The following is a 17,629-nucleotide window of genomic DNA, read 5'->3' as shown; positions in this document are numbered from 1 at the left end:
TCTAGCTAATGTGTGTCAGTTCTTCATCCAAACCTCCACCTACATGGCACTAACCAGAACATTTTGATTCGATTCTTAAAAGAAGCAGTTGAAGCAGAAACTCCCTAGATGTGAATGTACGTGGCTGCTCTATGTGATAATCCGCAAAGTAAAGTGACCTTTATAAGAAGCTATCAGTTGAACAAGCTCCAAATTTTATAAATTAATACAACAAAATCTAAATGCACCATAAATTTATATTTGTTAATCTTGATATGAGGACATTTAAACATTTCAAACTACATAAAAATATGACAAACAATATAAAATAGAAAGAAATTTGTTGACAACCTTCTTCCAAAACATCACGATTTCTTATGTTGCAGTTAAGCAAGACGACAGCTCACACAGCTCTCCAGAAAACATATAGTGTTTTTAGTGGAGTGTTATCAACAAAAATCAGCACAGTCCCACACAATAATGTCTCTGATTTATTATCTTTTCCACAGTACAAGTTTTTCCACAAACCGTAAATCCTTTGCTGCTGTCAAGTCTGTAAACAAGTGCCTGAAACCCCACAGCCCCCACCTCAGAATAAGCTTGTGAATGTTTTAAGTCCTTCAATCAAGTTTTAACTCTTCTCCTTGTGGAAGGAATCAAGAGCCTTCTCTCTTTAAATTACTTATGTTGTATCATACAGCCTGCAACGCAGAAAATCACAGTGAAAGCCCTGGGAAAAAAACAAAACGACATGATCTTTACAGCAGGACTCGAAACTTTACAACGTTAAATGCGTTTAAAGAAGCTTCCCATTCATAAAAGCATTTTCCTTTCCAGAAATCAAGTCAATTAGAAACCCTAGGTTCTACTTAAAAACCCATTTGATCTAAAAGGGAAAACAGTCCCCTACCCATAGTCTTTTTATAAACTCTATACAGTTTCACTTGCAGAGATTTTTTTTTCCAGTCTGGAAAACAGTAGTGCAATTAGTTTTACTCCTTTTAAGTTATCTTAGTCCAGGATGTAAATAGCTCTGTGGAAAGATAAGAAGATGCTCTGGTAAACAAGGAATTTTTGCAAGCCCATGCTGGCTTACTAGTCCATTAAAGCTTGTAAGTCCACAGTGGCTTTCAACAAACTGTTGTATATACATCACTAATAACAAAGCAGAAATAAATAGGCAAAAAATGACTGTAAACTGTCTCACGTCTGAATGATTTCTCAGTAATAACGGGCTTGACAAACTGATTATATAGTCACTTAAATAAGCAGACAGTAGACAGCCGCCCTTGAGGACATCCCACTAAGGCATCCAGTCTGGAAAGTTACATTCCTAAAATCAACACAAAAAAGGGGGGAGCCAAGGAAGGACGGGAGATGGACGTTTAGAGATGCCATTTGAATGGAATCCCATCCAGGCAGCCAGTTCACTTGGATTTCTTCTTAAAAAGGCTTTTAATTTTGGATGGCTTTTTGCTTTTCTCTCCGTTATGACAAAGGTCATGAGGGATGCTGCTTATCCTGGCGACGCTCGGGGCCTCCTGCCCGGGTTTGCTGTCGTTGCCGGCTGACGAGCACGACGTGTGGCGAGGTTTCGGCACCGGGATGCCGCTGGAAAGCTGGTTCATGCTGCAGGACTTCTCCAAGATGCCGTTGTACACTTTGCTCGCAGGGCTGAAGATCATGCTCTTGGTTTCCGTCAGCCCGACGCAATCGGGGGAGCCCCGGGACACGTCGGCCGCGACGGGCGAGTCTCCTCTGGAGGAATCCTCCAGAGAGAGCTCATCTTTCGAGATTTTTCGAGGAGACAACGTTTGGTAGATCTCAAGGCTGGAAGGAGGAGACTGTTTCCTTCCGATGGAAGAATTCAAGGAGTCACATTCTGAGGCTGTGTCTGGCACTTCCCTGGATAGGTGGAGGCAAAGGGAATATGTGAAATCGATGTATTCGGAAAGGTATCAGCAGACGTTCTAACTCATTCTAAGCAAAACATCCAAATATAAATGGGAGAGGCGTGAAAATTCTACCCACACTTCGACAGAATCAGAAAATGACTACGTCAAATAATGTAACTCATCGAAACTCAATGTTTAATTTTTAACATAAACTATAAATATCCTCTAATCTACAAAACATTATAACTTAGGTTACACCTTTTCTTTTTTTTTTTTTGTCTTTTGAGGGCCGCACCCAGGCACATGGAGGTTCCCAGGCCAGGGGTCTATTCAGAGCTGAAGCCACCGGCTTGCACCAGAGCCACAGCAACACCAGATCCGAGCCGCATCTGCGACCTACACCACAGCTCACGGCAACGCCAGATCCTTAACCCACTGAGCAAGGCCAGGGATCAAACCCACAACCTCATGGTTCTTAGTCGGATTCGTTTCTGCTGCACCACAACGGTAACTCCTGTTACATCTTTTTCAATTGTCAGAGCAATGAAAATGTTTGAATTTTACAGATGTTTATCATTTCAGCTACTTTTGTGTTTTGTTTCAATACTGAAAGATTTTTTCTAAGTCACATATATTTGAAAAGATGAATTTTAGTCGCCGCCTCTCCCTTTATATTTCGTCATTAAATTGATTAAATATAGCTTCCTAAGGAAGGAAGAAAAAAATGTACACTAGGATTAAGATATAAGTTCTCCCAAGTTTAAAAGGGGAAGAGAGCTGAAGTACAACGGGTGGGAAGGGAGTGGCAAGGCAAAGGCAATGACAACAGAGCTGGGTTTTTAATGAGACCTTCAATAAAGTCTCACAAGTTTACTCCTTTGTGATCCCCCCATTCCCTGGTGGAAAGGGAAATAAAGAGGATTGGAGAAGCAAAGTTTACAGCTCCAAACCCAACACACAGTACATGCTATCAGCTATTCCTTCAAACTCCACCTCAAAGGCACCCCTTCCTACCATCCCGCTGCCACCATCCTTCCGGCCCCAGCAGGGAGTCACCTCAAAGACTGTGACTGCTTCCTAACTCCTCTCCTGCTTCCACTTCGTCCCCCCCTCCAAGTTACACCTCTGCAGGGCCCTTAAAGGGGCTTTTCAAAACTCAGTCAGAGCACATCATCCCCTTGCTCAAAACTTTCCAGTGCCTCCTCCCACCTTTGGGTTAGAATCCAAAGCCCTTATCAAAATACATTAAGCCCCGTGGAGCCAGGCCCCCGCTGCCCCTCGAGCTGCACCCTCTCCCATTTTCTGCTTCTTCCCACCACGGCCTCCCCCTCGTTCCTGCCAATCCCGCGGCTCCCTCAAGGCTGATGCACTTGCCGTTCCCTCTGCTTCTTTTTTCCGCCCCCATTTCTCCAGGGTGTATTTCTCCATGTCATTCAGGCCACTTCTCAAACGCGCTCCCTCCGGAGATGCCTCCCCCAGCCACCCCCAAAGAAGCACCATTCTCTTTCCCCTTCCCCGTCTTTGTGGAGCATCCCGGAACGTACCGGTACCTAAAATATTAACTTATTTATAGTCAGTTTCCCCAGGAAAAAAGGAAACCTAAGGAGGACAGGAAGTCTTATTAACTCCTTATTCTCTGGAAGGGAACGAGCTCATAGTGGATATTTAATGCATATGTGAGGAAGGAAGGGAGGAGGGCGGGGGGAAGAGAGGGAGGAAGGAAAAGAAATGAAGAAAGAAAGGTTGGTCTTGACTACAGGGATCGTGTTTTATTCATGTTTGTAGGCGCCATGCCTGAGATGAATAGTGTCTACTTTATGAAGAGAAGGATGAAGGAATGAAAAGCGGAGTCAAGGTAAAAGTAACTGGCAAAAGAAATAAAGTGGAAGAAGGAAGAGAGCTGAAGACAGAAAGGCAGGAACACATATGATCATAATTCACCAGCTGGAACCAGGCCAGGGCCTTGTCTCACTTGTCTTGGCAGCTCGAGTTATTAGCAAGTACATGGCACATAGCAAGGAGGACAAAACGCGTATTTATAGAGGGAACGAACTGAGAGACCTCTCACCTTGGAAGACCTAGGATCGCCAGCATATTCATTTGTGACAGGCGTGTTTGCTGCCTTTGGCATGTACTTTATGGTCCTATCATATGTTAGATACATATTAGATTGCCAAATGTATTTAGTTTTTCCCACGTACTTACTGAAACATTTTAATTATGCCACAAGCTCTCAGAAGGTACCAAATCCCCTGGGCAAACCAAAACTTAAATAATGCTCTCATTTAATATAGTTACATGCACTGCATCGTTTTTCAAATGCTTTTACAATTTGAAAACAATGCTAAAGGGAGCAAGAGGCCGCTGAGATAGTAACCAATGACTCAGAAATCAATCACTGGTCAGGCCTTTTCTGCCGGGTTTCTTTTTGGAGTAGATGTCCATTAGTCAAATAGCATCTATCACTGTTCCCTGAAGCTGTTCAGCTTTCAGAGCTGGAGGCCGATCTGGCTAGAATTTTATGAATTTACTTTCTATTCTGCTATGTGTATGGCTGCTCTGTATGTAAAATATTAAGCGCGTTTGAAATGTTTCCAACTAGTTTCTAAAATCTAAATAACGTGTGGAAAGAATACTGATCTAAGTCAGGAGACCTAGATTCCTGTCCTGGTCCTGCCATTCATCAGCTGTACAACCTTGAGCAAACCACCTCATTTAGCCAGATCTCAGATTTCCTCAGGAAGAGAATTTGATTCATCTCTAATTTACTTCTAGTTCTAACATCCTAATTCAAAATAGATAATAATCTTAAGTGTTGCTTCTTCTGCATAACTAGTCAGATTTGGAGAATGGGTCCAATACGCTTTAAAAGCTCCCATTTTTTCCTACAGCATATCCTCTTTGGAATGTTGAACTTAATCATGTGTACCATTTATGTTATTTTTCTACTTTCTTTTTTTCCACAGAGATGTGGAGTTGAATTTATGTAAGTTTAATGCACGTATAACAAGACCGAACTCAAGGTAATTTTTAAGCGTGTATATATATATATATGAGTGTATATATGCAATAAGCATAAAACACAAGGGATCTCTAAACAATAAATGTTACTATTATTATTATTATTATTATTTTGTAAAGATTCTGATGGTTCAACACTTAAAAGCCTAAAAATGGAGAGAAGAAATGTTTTCTGAATGCAAATTCTTCTCATGTTTATGAGCTAGCTGTGAATTTTTGACAGTGCTCTTTGAAAGGAAGACTGAACATTTCCATCAACGTAAAAAATTCTACTGGAGTGCAGCGCTCTAGAGTTTTCCTCCTGATTTCCATAAGCAACACAAAATGAGTTTTGTCAGTAAAGCCATCTTACTGGTGACTAGGTATACTGCAAAGGTTAGACAAAAAAGCTGATCATAAAGTACTAACCAAGCAAAGCTGCACCAAATTCTCCAGTGCAACGAGGATCAAAACCTGTACTATCTCCTTAGGAATATGCTGTGATCATCACTTGCTAATCCTAAGATTTACTTTCCCTGCGGATAAAACAACGTCCTGTGCAGAATCACAGGGCAGAGAGCCACCAGGGATCAAGGACAGCATCCAGCCCACTCCCTTTGGTTTTGTTTCTCTTACGAGAACAGTTAAGAAATTCAAGGCCACACAGCTACTAAACTGCAAAAAAAAAAAAAAAAAAAAAATTAGAAACTAATACCAGTTTTTCTGTCACTTAATACCATACTGCTCCAAAAGAGAAAGATGGTTTAAAGAGATTACCAATAGCAATAGGTCTCATGGAGCTGGGATCCTTAAGCTCTCCCGGGATATGCTGCTGCTTTATCCATTTTACAGAAAAAAACTGCTATGAATACCCTTCCTCTCTCACTCTCTCTCCTTCCTCCTCTGTCCCTCCTTTTCTTGTCTTTTTAAGGCTTTGAAGATGGTGGCCACACCTGGCAAGGAATAGCCTCTAGAAACTGATGGCAGCCCCCAGCTGAGAACAAGCACTGAAGCCAGGACCTCAGCGCTACAACCACAAGGAACTGAATTCTGCCTTCACAGCTGAGCTTTGCCCCCAGGCTCCAGATAAGAACAAAGTCCGGCCAACACTCTGATTTTGTGAGAAGAGAGCCTAGCCACGCGAGCTTGGGCTTTGGCGTATAGAACTGAGAGACCATAAACAGGTGTTGTTTGAAGCCACCAACTCTGCGGTAGCTTGTGACGCAGCAAGAAGAAATTCACACAACACACGTCTCCTACCCACCCAGCCAGCCCAGCCCAGCCCAGCCCAGACTGTATGCAGTTCATTCACTGCCAGTACCATTGCTTTTCAGCAGAGAAGTAAATGGCCTCCTCCTCCTCTTCATTTCGATAAAGAGCGGGGCAACTTGACACTGAGAGGATATCTGGATCGGGGGAAGGCAACGAGTGCTGTGTGTGCTGGGGGTGGTGGGGGTGCCGAGGGTGTGACGGGTGGGGAGCGTGTGGAGGAAGCTGAGCGCGCTGAGACTGCGGCGAGGAGGCACGATGCTGCGGCGGGAGCGACACAAGCTGCTGCTTCTGGCCAGTGATGCAGCAGGCTTAGCCATGGTCCCTGCAAACCAAGCGTAAATAAAAAAAGTAAGAATGCTCGCCGAATCCAATGCTCCTTCCGCGCACGCACATTACAAATACACACAGAAGAGGACCGATGTTCTAACTCATCCCCAGCGCAGCCACCTTTATTGAATCAGGCAACTGTCCAATTACTATCATCCTCCGTCACCTGCACTGCTTCTCAGGAAAGATAAAAAGTTAAAAAAATAAATAAATAACAGAAGTGAACATAAACACGTGAGATGTGATATAAAATTTGACATTACTAAACATAAAGGTTTAAACATTTACCAAGGCAACAATCCTTCCACCTAAAAAATCAATGTAGCATATTCATAAGGAATCTGCATTTGTTACAAAACTTTAATGAATTTTAACATAAAAAAAAACTATTCAGTAAAATATACATTGGGTTTTTCAACAAGTATCTTGAGATACCACAAGTTGAGAAATTATAAGTCAAGGATTTTTGAAATATTGTAAATACAGTCTTATTACTTGTTTGGCAGAGGTCAGACCAAAAGTTATTTCTTGAACATGGACTACCGTGGAACCAACCAAAAGTCTTGGACTAGCTTGTTTCTGCAACCAGTCTCAGTTGAGACCCACAAAGGCAGCAGACAAACTTGCCCAGTGCATAAAATCGTCACCGAACGGGCACTGCGTTTCTTTGCCTCGTTGCAGCACAGCTCTCCTAAGAGCAACCTTCTCAAGCTGAAGCTGTTCTTCTTACAGACCTCGCATGCTGCAGCATTAGAACAGGAGACGGACGGCCTTCTCACGCCTCAATTTTGTCTGTAAACCCTCGCTCCTTTCTCAAAAACGTGTTCCTTTGGAGCTCACACCATTAAGCCACGTGAATGTTTTACCTCGACTTCACCAGTCACCTCCTGGTCAGTCTCTCTCCTGGCGGTCCATCCTACCGCTCTCTCATCAACTTGAACAATCTCTTCTGGAAGCTGTACCACACACCTTAACCATCGTGGTTTTCACCTCTTCCACCAGACACGCACCTCTATTCTACCCCGCCACTCACCCTCATGCCTTGGTCTTGCCGTTACTCAGAATTGCTCCTTTTCTGAAATAATAAGTTTAAGACACATCCCCTGAGAGCTCATCCACAATCTCTTCTGGAAGAGATCTAGATTCTGACCACCTTTCCACCTTCCTAGTTCACACATTCTGTGCCTTCCATGATCTATCCCCGTCCACCTGAGTTCAAGGACCTCACTCTACTGACTGTCCCTTCACTGGCTTTATTGTCATTTTCTATTTCCCACTGCATTTAAAAATAAAAACTGAAAAAACAAACCTGAAAAACAGAGATAAACAACAACAGCAGCAAGAAAACCTCCCCTACCCTCAGACTGTTTTTCTGCTGACATCTCTTCCCTTTTATGTAATGAACACCAAGCTGCTTTCTCCACTACTCCTCCACGCATGCATGTGTTGATGACATGACAAAACGCTCCTATACAATTTCACCACGACTTATATTCCTCGTTGCTAAACTCAGTGAGTATCTCTGTCCTTGTGTGACAATGGACCAGATGCGACATTATTCCTTCGTCCTTTCCTTGACATCTCCAACCGTTTTCACCTCTTCCTTTGCTGTCCCTTAACTGTCCGTCTCAACCTTCTGTTCTAGGCCTTGTTCTACTTACTCTTCTCAGGAAATGCCACTTGCAGTCTGTAGCAGCTCCAATCTGTGTCTCCAGCTTTCATCTTTCCCCTAAACTTCAGAACTTCACATCCTGCTGGACATCTGCATGTTCCAGGTGCCCCAGTGAAACTCAACATTTTCCTTCCTGAACCCACTCCTTCTTCTAGCTTCCTTACCTTGGTAGAAACATAAAACAAAAAAACCCACTGCCACTCACCTAGATATCTGAATTGGAAACACAGACATTCTTGACTCTTCTTCCGCCGTTATAATCCACATCTAGTGATTAGAAACAAATGAAGTGTTTCCAATTCCACCTCCTTGATATCCCTCAAATCTATCCACTTCCCCAACTCTCCACCCCTGCTGTATTATGCTGGACTACTGTACCAGACTAAAATCTGATCTTTCTCCTCCAACTTATTCTCCATACTACAGCCTGCACGTCACTTTAAAACGGAAAAAGAATATGACATCGTATTGTTTAAAACCCTTGAGTGGCTCCCCATTACTTCTAGGATTAGATTAAAGTCAAGCTCCCTCACATGGCTCAGAAGGCCCTATTCATCAGCCTCTGTTTGGGAACGAGTGTCCCTCTTCTCTACACAGGAATACCAGGAACAATACATGTCACTCAGCTCCCAAACTATCACAGTCTCTCCTGCTTCAAGGCCTCCTTCCCCTGCTCTCCCTGGACCTCCCATTTCAGGTGTTTGCTTTAAAAAGCAGTTCCTCCGAGAAGTTTCCCAGCCCCTCCAAGTTTAAGGTCAGTGTTTGTCTTCTTGTGCTCACAATACCACAAGCACGATATCTTGTGCTCACAAGTTGGCAATATCGCAGTGTATCTCCCCATCACATAACTCATCTCAAGGCGTTGCCCTCGTCTGTCGTCCATTAGACTATGTTTCATGAGGGAAAATTATCATGTTCAAAACTGCATCACTACAACCAACACGGTGCCCAGCAAAACAGATGTACAAAAAGTTATTTACTGAGTAAATCAATGAATGACTCAAACAGAAATTGCCACTGAAATAACTTGATGGATTGAAAAAAAAGAAAGCGGGATGAAATTAAAGGGAATATTTACAGATTATCTGACTACTTCCCCTAAATACTGTACAAGGCTTTTCCAAACACAATTATATAATAGGAAAATATTTACAGTTTAGTAGGAAAACATTAGAATTTTTTTCCTTTATAATGTTTCATAGATTAGAGAAGAGAGAAGAGATGTCTTCTTCGAATCTTTAGTCTGTTGTTCTCACTTTGCCAAAGAATAAACAATATCCCACAAATACTAAAGAATATGTCCAATCTGACACAGATAACTAAGTTCTACAAATCTGAGAATATAATGCAGCCATTCTCATCAATCACTGGTTATTTGCTACATACAGTAAAATGCAGATACATTCGGCCATGACTAGATGTGATGAGAAAGGATGAGAGGAATCACGATTCCCTGCTTGGAGAAATGAGTGTTACTCACAGACATAGAAAAATATTGCATGAAGAAGGTTTAAGAAAATTAAATACTTGGGAGTTCCCATTGTGGCTCAGCAGCTTAAGAACCCTACTAGTATCCCTGAGGATGCGGGTTTGATCCCTGGCCTCAGTCAACGGGTTAAGGATCTGGCGTTGCCGTGAGCTATAGTATAGGCTGCAGACGTGGTTCAGATCCCGCATTGCTATGGCTGTGGTGTAGGCCAGGAACTGAAGCTCTGATTCGACCCCTAGCCTGGGAACTTCTAAATGCCACGGGTGTGGCCATTAAAAAAACAAAACAAAACAAAAAAACAGGAAAAGAAAAAAAAAAACATAAGAAAATTAAATACTTTGTATGAGGAAAATTCCAAATAATCCAGTAAAGAATATAACATAAAGATGAAAATCAGTAAATGAGTCACATCTAGAAATGTTTACAATTCTACAGTCATTTCCAAAAATCTTCTTCTTACATGTTTCCATCTCTTTTGCCTAGAGAAATGTACAAATGTCCATCCATTATAGTTTTATATCCTTGGAGTTGAGGGTCCCTCTTCCTTGCGACTTAAAGTGGTCTACACGGGGCTGCATATGGTAACAACACCATAAAACTCATGTAGGATTAAAAAGTAGTGCCCTTTGACCTTGTAGCAAGCTCTCCTATATGTGGATATGTCTTACCATATCTTCAGGCTATTATTAATGCTCAAGGAAAGCTGACAGCCATCCCCACCTGTGATTTATAAGCACAGTTAAGTGAAACAGAGAAGTTCACTATATAGAAATTTATTTCTGAGATAACTTTTCATTCTAATATCAATACATACATATAAAACATAGGGGTTTATACAACACTATTTTGCTAACTGTGATTTCCTTATGGCAAAGAAGATAAAATCTGATTTTATAATGGAATCTCCCTGCCACCAACAACCAAAAATAATAATATATGGACTTCTGACTCTAGGAATACAGCAGCACAGATAACCTGACCACCACCCCCAACTCCCGCCCACTCTTTAAAGACACTAAACACATCAATATGCTGAATAAAATATAGCAGTTTTAAATGCAAAGCTGAGTTTGCAAGAAGAAGAGAAAATTCTCAGATGCCTCAACAGAGAGGCTGAAAGTCAGAGCTAACAGGCCTATGAGTGATGCTGGAACTGCTGTGGGAGGTTCTCGGTCTCTGTAATTTAAGGGTTTGGGATTTAATTGGGGATATAAATGAAGTCTTGAGCCCACATAAGGTGAGAAATAGGAATTGTAAGTGAGTGCTCTAGAGGAAAGCCTGGGCCTAGATGAGCTACAGTCCTCAGTGGGAGGGAATACTAGAAAAAAAAAATCTGACCAATGAGCAAGGGAACGTCCTTCAATGTATGTTCTCTGGACACAGGAATTTTAAAAGGTTCTTGTGAAATACTCAATATGCTGGGGATTTAATACTCAAGCTCAATATAAGCTAACTCATATAAGCTTGGCATTCAAGTTTATACTACCAGTAGGGTCTGTGAAATGGAACCGGAATCCAGAGAGTTAATGACAGCAACAAAGAATGGTCCTGAGCAGGGGACGCCCTTGAAACTACTGCCAGAAGCAAGATCAATCATTTTGAGGACACGCCTGTTCTTCACCAAGTGTTTCCCAGGGGGAAGGAGAAAAAGGTAAGTCCCTTTAAGATGGCTCTGTAAAAAATCATGAAACCGGAGAAGGCAACCTACTATGCAAACTCGAGAAACAGCTGCAATAATCAGAAACACCAAATAATACAATCACCAAATAAAACTAAAGCATAAGGATGTTTAAAATCATTAAACTATAAAATAAAAATGAAAATATGAGAAAAGAACAAGGCATTTTTTAAAAAGTAGATTAAGAATCAGGAGAACTGATAAAAATGAAACCAGTCACTGAAATTAAAAATTCAAAGGACAGACTAAACAAAATTAGACCTGATGAAAGAATAAGTAATCTAGAAGTCTGACTGAAGGAAATTTCTGTGAATGTAGCACAATTAGATAAAAAGAAAGGTTGAGATGTAGAGGATAAAATAAGATTCAATATATAACGAATAGGCTGATATTAGTTCTAATATTTCTATACAGCTAATATTCCAGTAGGAGTGAATAGGAGAAATATTCAAAGAGGATATGACTAATAATTTTTCATAATTGAAAAAAGATATAAACCTGCAGATTCAAAAGCACATCAAGTAGCAGGGAAAAAAATTCTACACATAATTATATTATAGAGAAACTGTATAACAAAAAAGAAAATGAAAACATTTTCTAAGCAATCAGAAAGAAACGACAGATTGCCTAAAAAAGAAACTGGAATAATTTGGCTAAAACTTCTCAACAATAACAACAAGAGGCCAGAAAATAATGACAAATATTTTCAAAATACTATAGGAGAAATAATTATTAATCTCAAATTTGATATACAGTTAAACTATTATGCTCAAGTGAAAATAAAGACATCTTCAAAGACTAAGAGAACTTACCACTTCCAGTTGCTCACTAAAAGAACTTTAACTAAAGAACATATTTTGAAGGAAGAATAGGGAAAAAAGGAGGGTAAAAAAGCAAAATACAATGATGAATAGAGAAACATAAAAGTATTTTTAAACAATGACCAAATAAAACAATAAAAAAAATGACTTTTGCAAGGTATTCAAAAAAACCCAAGATACGAGACAACATTACATACATGTACGTAAAACAGAGTAAGGATTCAAACCTAAGCAATCTTGTTCCAGGGCCCAAATTCTTAGCCACTACATTACCTCTGTAAGAGTTTAAAAAAAAAAAAAAAAAAGAGGAAGAAAAAGGAGTATTCCTTGACTTATTTTATGATGCTAATATAACCCTGATACCAAAGTCAAACAGAGAATGTCAGAAAGGAAAATTGACTAATCTAATTACTATTTAAAAACATAAAAATCCAGAATTCCTGCTGTAGTGCAAGGGGATCAACAGCATCTCTGCAGTGTTGGGATGTAGAGGTTTGTCCCAACGTAGGCTTGATCCCCTGCTGGGCACAGTAGGTTGAAGGATCCGGCGCTGCTGCATCTGTGGCTGAAGTCACAACTACAGACTTGATTCGATCCCTGGCCCAGGAACTCCACGTGCTGCAGGGCAGCCAAAAAAAGGCAAAAAGTAAAAATAAAATAAATGAAAATGTAAAAATCCTAAATAAAATAACAAACCAAATCTAATTATTATAAAAACAGAACATTGTGGCAAAAATAGTTTCACTGACATTTAAAGGAATTTATTTAAACAGATTAAAATTCAACAGAATAAAGAAAAATAAAACAAGCTATTACCTCAAATTATGCATAAAAATAATGTGGTAAAATTTAACATCTATTGATTTAAAAGAAAACTCATTCTTAGCAAAACAAAAATACAGATTAATTTCCTTAACTTAAAAGTAATCCACCAGAAACAGAGCAAAATAAATAAATAAATAAAAAAGCCTGGAAATAGGGAAGCATTATATTCCAAAATATGAAAGCATTCTCTTTAAAGTCAGAAACAGCAATCACTATTTGTCTGAAATCACCTTAGTACTTTTATTCAACATTTTACTGCAGGTCTTAGATGTGATAATAATGGGAAAAGGCACAACTAATTATCACTGTCCACACAAAAAAATCCAAAAGACTGGCATAGTGAAATTCAATGTTTCTGTATACAAAATAAAAGTGTACCAAAATCAACAGCATTTCCCTACATATTAGCAACAAGCAATATGAAATGTACCTTTTTAAAGGGAACACATGTAACTATAAAAAACAGGCTATAAGATACCTTAAACTTAATCTTTAAAAAGGACATGCAAAAACTGTAGAAAAAATTATAGATTTTATTTAAAAGCAGGAGTTCCCACTGTGGCTCAGCAACCTGACATAGGTCCATGAGGATATGGGTTTGATCCCTGGCCTTGCTCAGTGAGTTAAGGATCCGGCGTTGCCATAAGTACAGTGTAGACCGAGGTTGCAGCTTAGATGGGTGTGGCTGTTGCTGCAGCAAGTGCAGTTGTACACCAGCAGCTGCAACTGTCATTCGACCCCTAGCCTGGGAACTTCCATACTCAGCAGGTGAGGCAGTAAAAAGGAAAGATAAAAATAAAATAAGAATAAAATAAAAGCAGATCTCAATAAATGGAATTTATGAATAATGACTCTTCCCAAATAAATAAATTCAAAGAAATTCCAGTAAAAGCCCAATGGAACTTTTCATGGGGTTCCCTGAGCTGATCCTAAAAGTCTTAAAAATAATTTTCCAGGAGTAGCAATTCTGAAATTGAATAATAATCAGGCCTATCGAATATCAATACTTACTATAAAGCTGTAATTTATTTGGGAAGAGTCGTTATAGCAAATAGAGTCTAGTCCGCTACCAAGAGTTTATTAGCAGTTCCAGAAATCATGCTTTTAAAACTGAGCAAAATGGAGTATTACTTTTGTGCCACTGGGTGGAGACAGAGCTCTCAAAGTGTAGTCTTTGGCATAAGTTATTTTTTAGAGATATTAAACTTCAGCATTTCTAAAACACCATACTGAACTGAAAACCAACTCTTGTACTTTTTCATATTTGAAAGTTCAAATTTCTCTGTATACCACAATCACTAAAGACTTGATTATTCATACTTAGTGTTACATGTTTTCTTTTAAGGTACATGTGGATATGTTATCCTACCAAAAGTACTTTAAAAAAAGGGGGAAAAAAACTAGTTCATTTTAGGGAAAACATCTATGCGCACTTCTGATATTGAATAACTGTGGATTCTAAGGAGGAACGGCAACTTTAAACAGCTATCATTTATGAATCAGTGTTGTATACGGCAAGCTTAAGGGCACATAATTCAAATAAACACAGGTTGACACTACTCAAACGGCAGAGCTGGCCCAGACCTGGATAAAACTTGCAGCCATCCTTACTTGCAGCACGGGGCAAGCGAAGTGACTGAGGTCACACACTTTCAGTGTCCAGGGCATTGACAACCTGTCCTCTCCCCCCTCTGCTTGTAAGAGTGCATTGTTTCCCCAATCTGCTTGCATTATCTGTCTGCCATTAAACCAGATAATTACAATCACAGAAATGAACACAACCCCATAGTCACTGGCTAATTATATGCAGATTTAGGGCTTTATTTCATAAAATTGTTTTAAAATTAGAACCCTTTCTAAGTCATAACTTTAGGAAAGCTGTAAGAATCACACAGAAAAATTCCAACTGCTTATATATCATGCTTCATGTCTCAAAGGCTGGAATTTCTGGGTAAGTTTTCAACTGATCAATGATTAAATTTTGCTCTCCATTTTTTAGAATCTTGTGCTAGCTATACTGTTTCTAAAAGGTTACAAAGACTGGGGAAATGAATCAGGCTGGCAACGATAACAATAAAGAGTTTTTCAAATAATTTTTAATAAAACAAATACATCCTTTTATTATTTACTTATTTATTCATTGTAGGGCCACACCTGTGGCATATGGAAGTTCCTGGGCTAGGGGTCAAATGAGAGCTGCAGCTGTAGGCCTACAACACAGCCACAGCCACACCAGATCCAAGCTGCATCTGTGACCTATACTACAGCTTGTGGCAACGCCGGATCCTTAACCTAGTGAGCAAGGCCAGGGATCGAACCCTCATCCTCACAGACACTGTGTGGGTTCCTAGCCCACTGAGCCACAATAGGAATCTACAAATACATCATTTTAAATTTAAATTATCTATAACTTTAGAAAAAGTCCAAATATTTATGATTAAATTCTATAATTTATTTAATGAAATCTAAAATATTTAAATTTCACCTTCCTACCAAAATGTATTCTTTACATTGGTAAACATTTTTAAAGAATAGCATATAACAAAGCAACCATAATGAAAAGTGTACATGTTAAAACCACCTTTGAGAGAAGCTCCACTTTCAAGCAATAGAAAAATTAATGTTTTCTAAACAAACACAATTTAATTTTGTTTAAACTGGTTTAGTGCTTTATGAGTTAAGTAAATAATGGAAGAATATTAAAACTGGAAAAGCAAAACAAAATACTACGAAACATGTCTAATGGAAAGGCAACTCAATTTAAACTAAATCGACTGGCTCAAAGTCACATAGTTGGTCAGTTTAGTGGAAGGGCTGGGGTTGGAACTCAAGTTTCCAAGGTCTTCCTCTATGTTTTACTACGTTCTCCTACAGCCTGAGCTGCCATATGAAAGGATCTTTTCCCTCAAAGCTCAGCACTTCACACAATGACTTAACATGTATAATGTGTTGTTACATATACGTAACACACACACCTCATACAGTATCCTCAAACAGTAAACGCAATGAACAAGAGAAAAGAGAAAACGAAGAGTGAATGCAATTTCTCATCATAGATTTCTAAGCAAAGGATTCATCAAAAGCATGGCAGAAAGTTACTTTTAAAACTGTACCAACTCTCTTTCTGAACTCGCCACTCACCAGGAAACTGTGACACTATTGGGGGTGTGTCTTCATCTAAATCATCAACTCCTCCAGCAATGGGATAGGGTGGAATGGAGACTCTGGGCATCACCACCCAGCTGTGATCAGAATAGAGGGAAGAGGTGAGGCTGGGGAGTCCCGAGTTATGGGCTATCTGAAAGCCACAGATCTTCTCAATCTGCTGCCAGCGAAAAAGTCGTTCTCGTAAACAAGTTGTCAACTCAGAGAGAGCTTTCCTGGAAAAGCCAATACAGAATTACCTGTTGCATCAAAGCGTCTTTAATATGGCACTGAAAAACGGCAACTATGTGAACAGACCGAGGCAATTAACCAATTCCAAGAAGAAATGACCTCCTCTTGCAATCAGTATAAATTATATAATAGCCCATGATTAAACGACAAATTAAAATATCAACTGTCTAAAAATTACACATTTCAACACAAGACAAATGAACAGATAGCTCCAATAATATTCTTACTTTGCTTCCAGAATTTTATGATCTACTTCATCTAGGGAGGAGCTATGTGCAACATGCAGGGTCCCAAAGACTGTGCTTCTCTTCTTTTTAATTTTCTCTGCCTAGAAACCCAAGGAGAGAAAAACAAGGATGGGGAAAAATACACATATACTAATAAGGTTTATTTTGTTTTGAATGTATTAATAATTTAAAAATCAATGGAGAAATATTAGCCAAGACACAGCCCTATTTTTCAAAAAAGAAAACAGATGAGGCAGAAAAAGCATGCTTTCCTAAATTCAACTTTGTTCTGGAGAATTTTTCTCTTATTTCTATGGATCAGAAAGACCTGAATCTTCTATTAAAACTAGCAGAGTAATACTAACTATACCCTACTGCAACGGAGGTGTTAGTGAGTGAACCGAGTTTTTTTTTGCTGTTGTTGTTTTTCTAGAAATCAGATTAAGACTCAATAATTTCACACCATTATTAAGAGTCAGACATTAATTTCTAGTAACTACTAACCTGAATCACATATGAAGCAGCAACCTAGAGGAGAAAAGCTCTGTATAAAACATTTATGATAGTGATAAAAGGGATGATTTTTAACTGATACTAAGGTCATTTTGAAAGGTATGTACTTCTCTAATTTTACTTTTAAAGTCTATGATTTGGAGAGTCAATTTATGTAATTATGTTCCAATTCACGAAAACAATCTGTGATACTAAAAATTTCATTCAGATCTTATATCCCAACTGGTCAATCCCTTTAGAAATGTAGTAAGTTTTGAAATATCATGGAGTACCTCATCTTTAGCAATAGCTAGTTGCATTTCAGCATTCTGCCTTTTAATATTGTAGTACTGGACTTCTACTTCATGCGTTAGCTGAAGCCATTTTTGAAGTGCATCTGGAACAGACCAGCTGCTTCTGAGTTCAAATTCTTTTTCAGCCTTTTTTAAAGCCATTCGAACCTGGGAAGGAGGTAGGAAGGCAGAGGGGGAGGAGTGGGAGAGAGGGAGAGGGAGGAGTAGAGGAAGGTGAGAGAGGTTGGAGAGAGAATGAGAAA

At 39.4% G+C, this 17,629-nt stretch overlaps 1 protein-coding gene across 1 annotated transcript in view; it reads right to left on the bottom strand.

The window, feature by feature from the left end:
- Positions 219-17,629, bottom strand: part of STIM2 (stromal interaction molecule 2) — a 152,941-nt gene continuing 135,530 nt past the window's right edge. The window contains 7 exon segments of the mRNA XM_003128897.6: positions 219-1,884; positions 6,196-6,394; positions 6,397-6,468; positions 16,100-16,338; positions 16,582-16,682; positions 17,086-17,109; positions 17,367-17,534. Of these exon segments, the coding sequence (XP_003128945.5) occupies positions 1,407-1,884; positions 6,196-6,394; positions 6,397-6,468; positions 16,100-16,338; positions 16,582-16,682; positions 17,086-17,109; positions 17,367-17,534 (1,281 nt within the window). The 3' untranslated portion in view covers positions 219-1,406.

This window comes from Sus scrofa, chromosome 8, assembly GCF_000003025.6.
Source record: "Sus scrofa isolate TJ Tabasco breed Duroc chromosome 8, Sscrofa11.1, whole genome shotgun sequence".
In the NCBI taxonomy this organism is placed as follows: domain Eukaryota; kingdom Metazoa; phylum Chordata; class Mammalia; order Artiodactyla; family Suidae; genus Sus; species Sus scrofa.
This window is presented reverse-complemented; position numbering and strand designations above follow the sequence as displayed.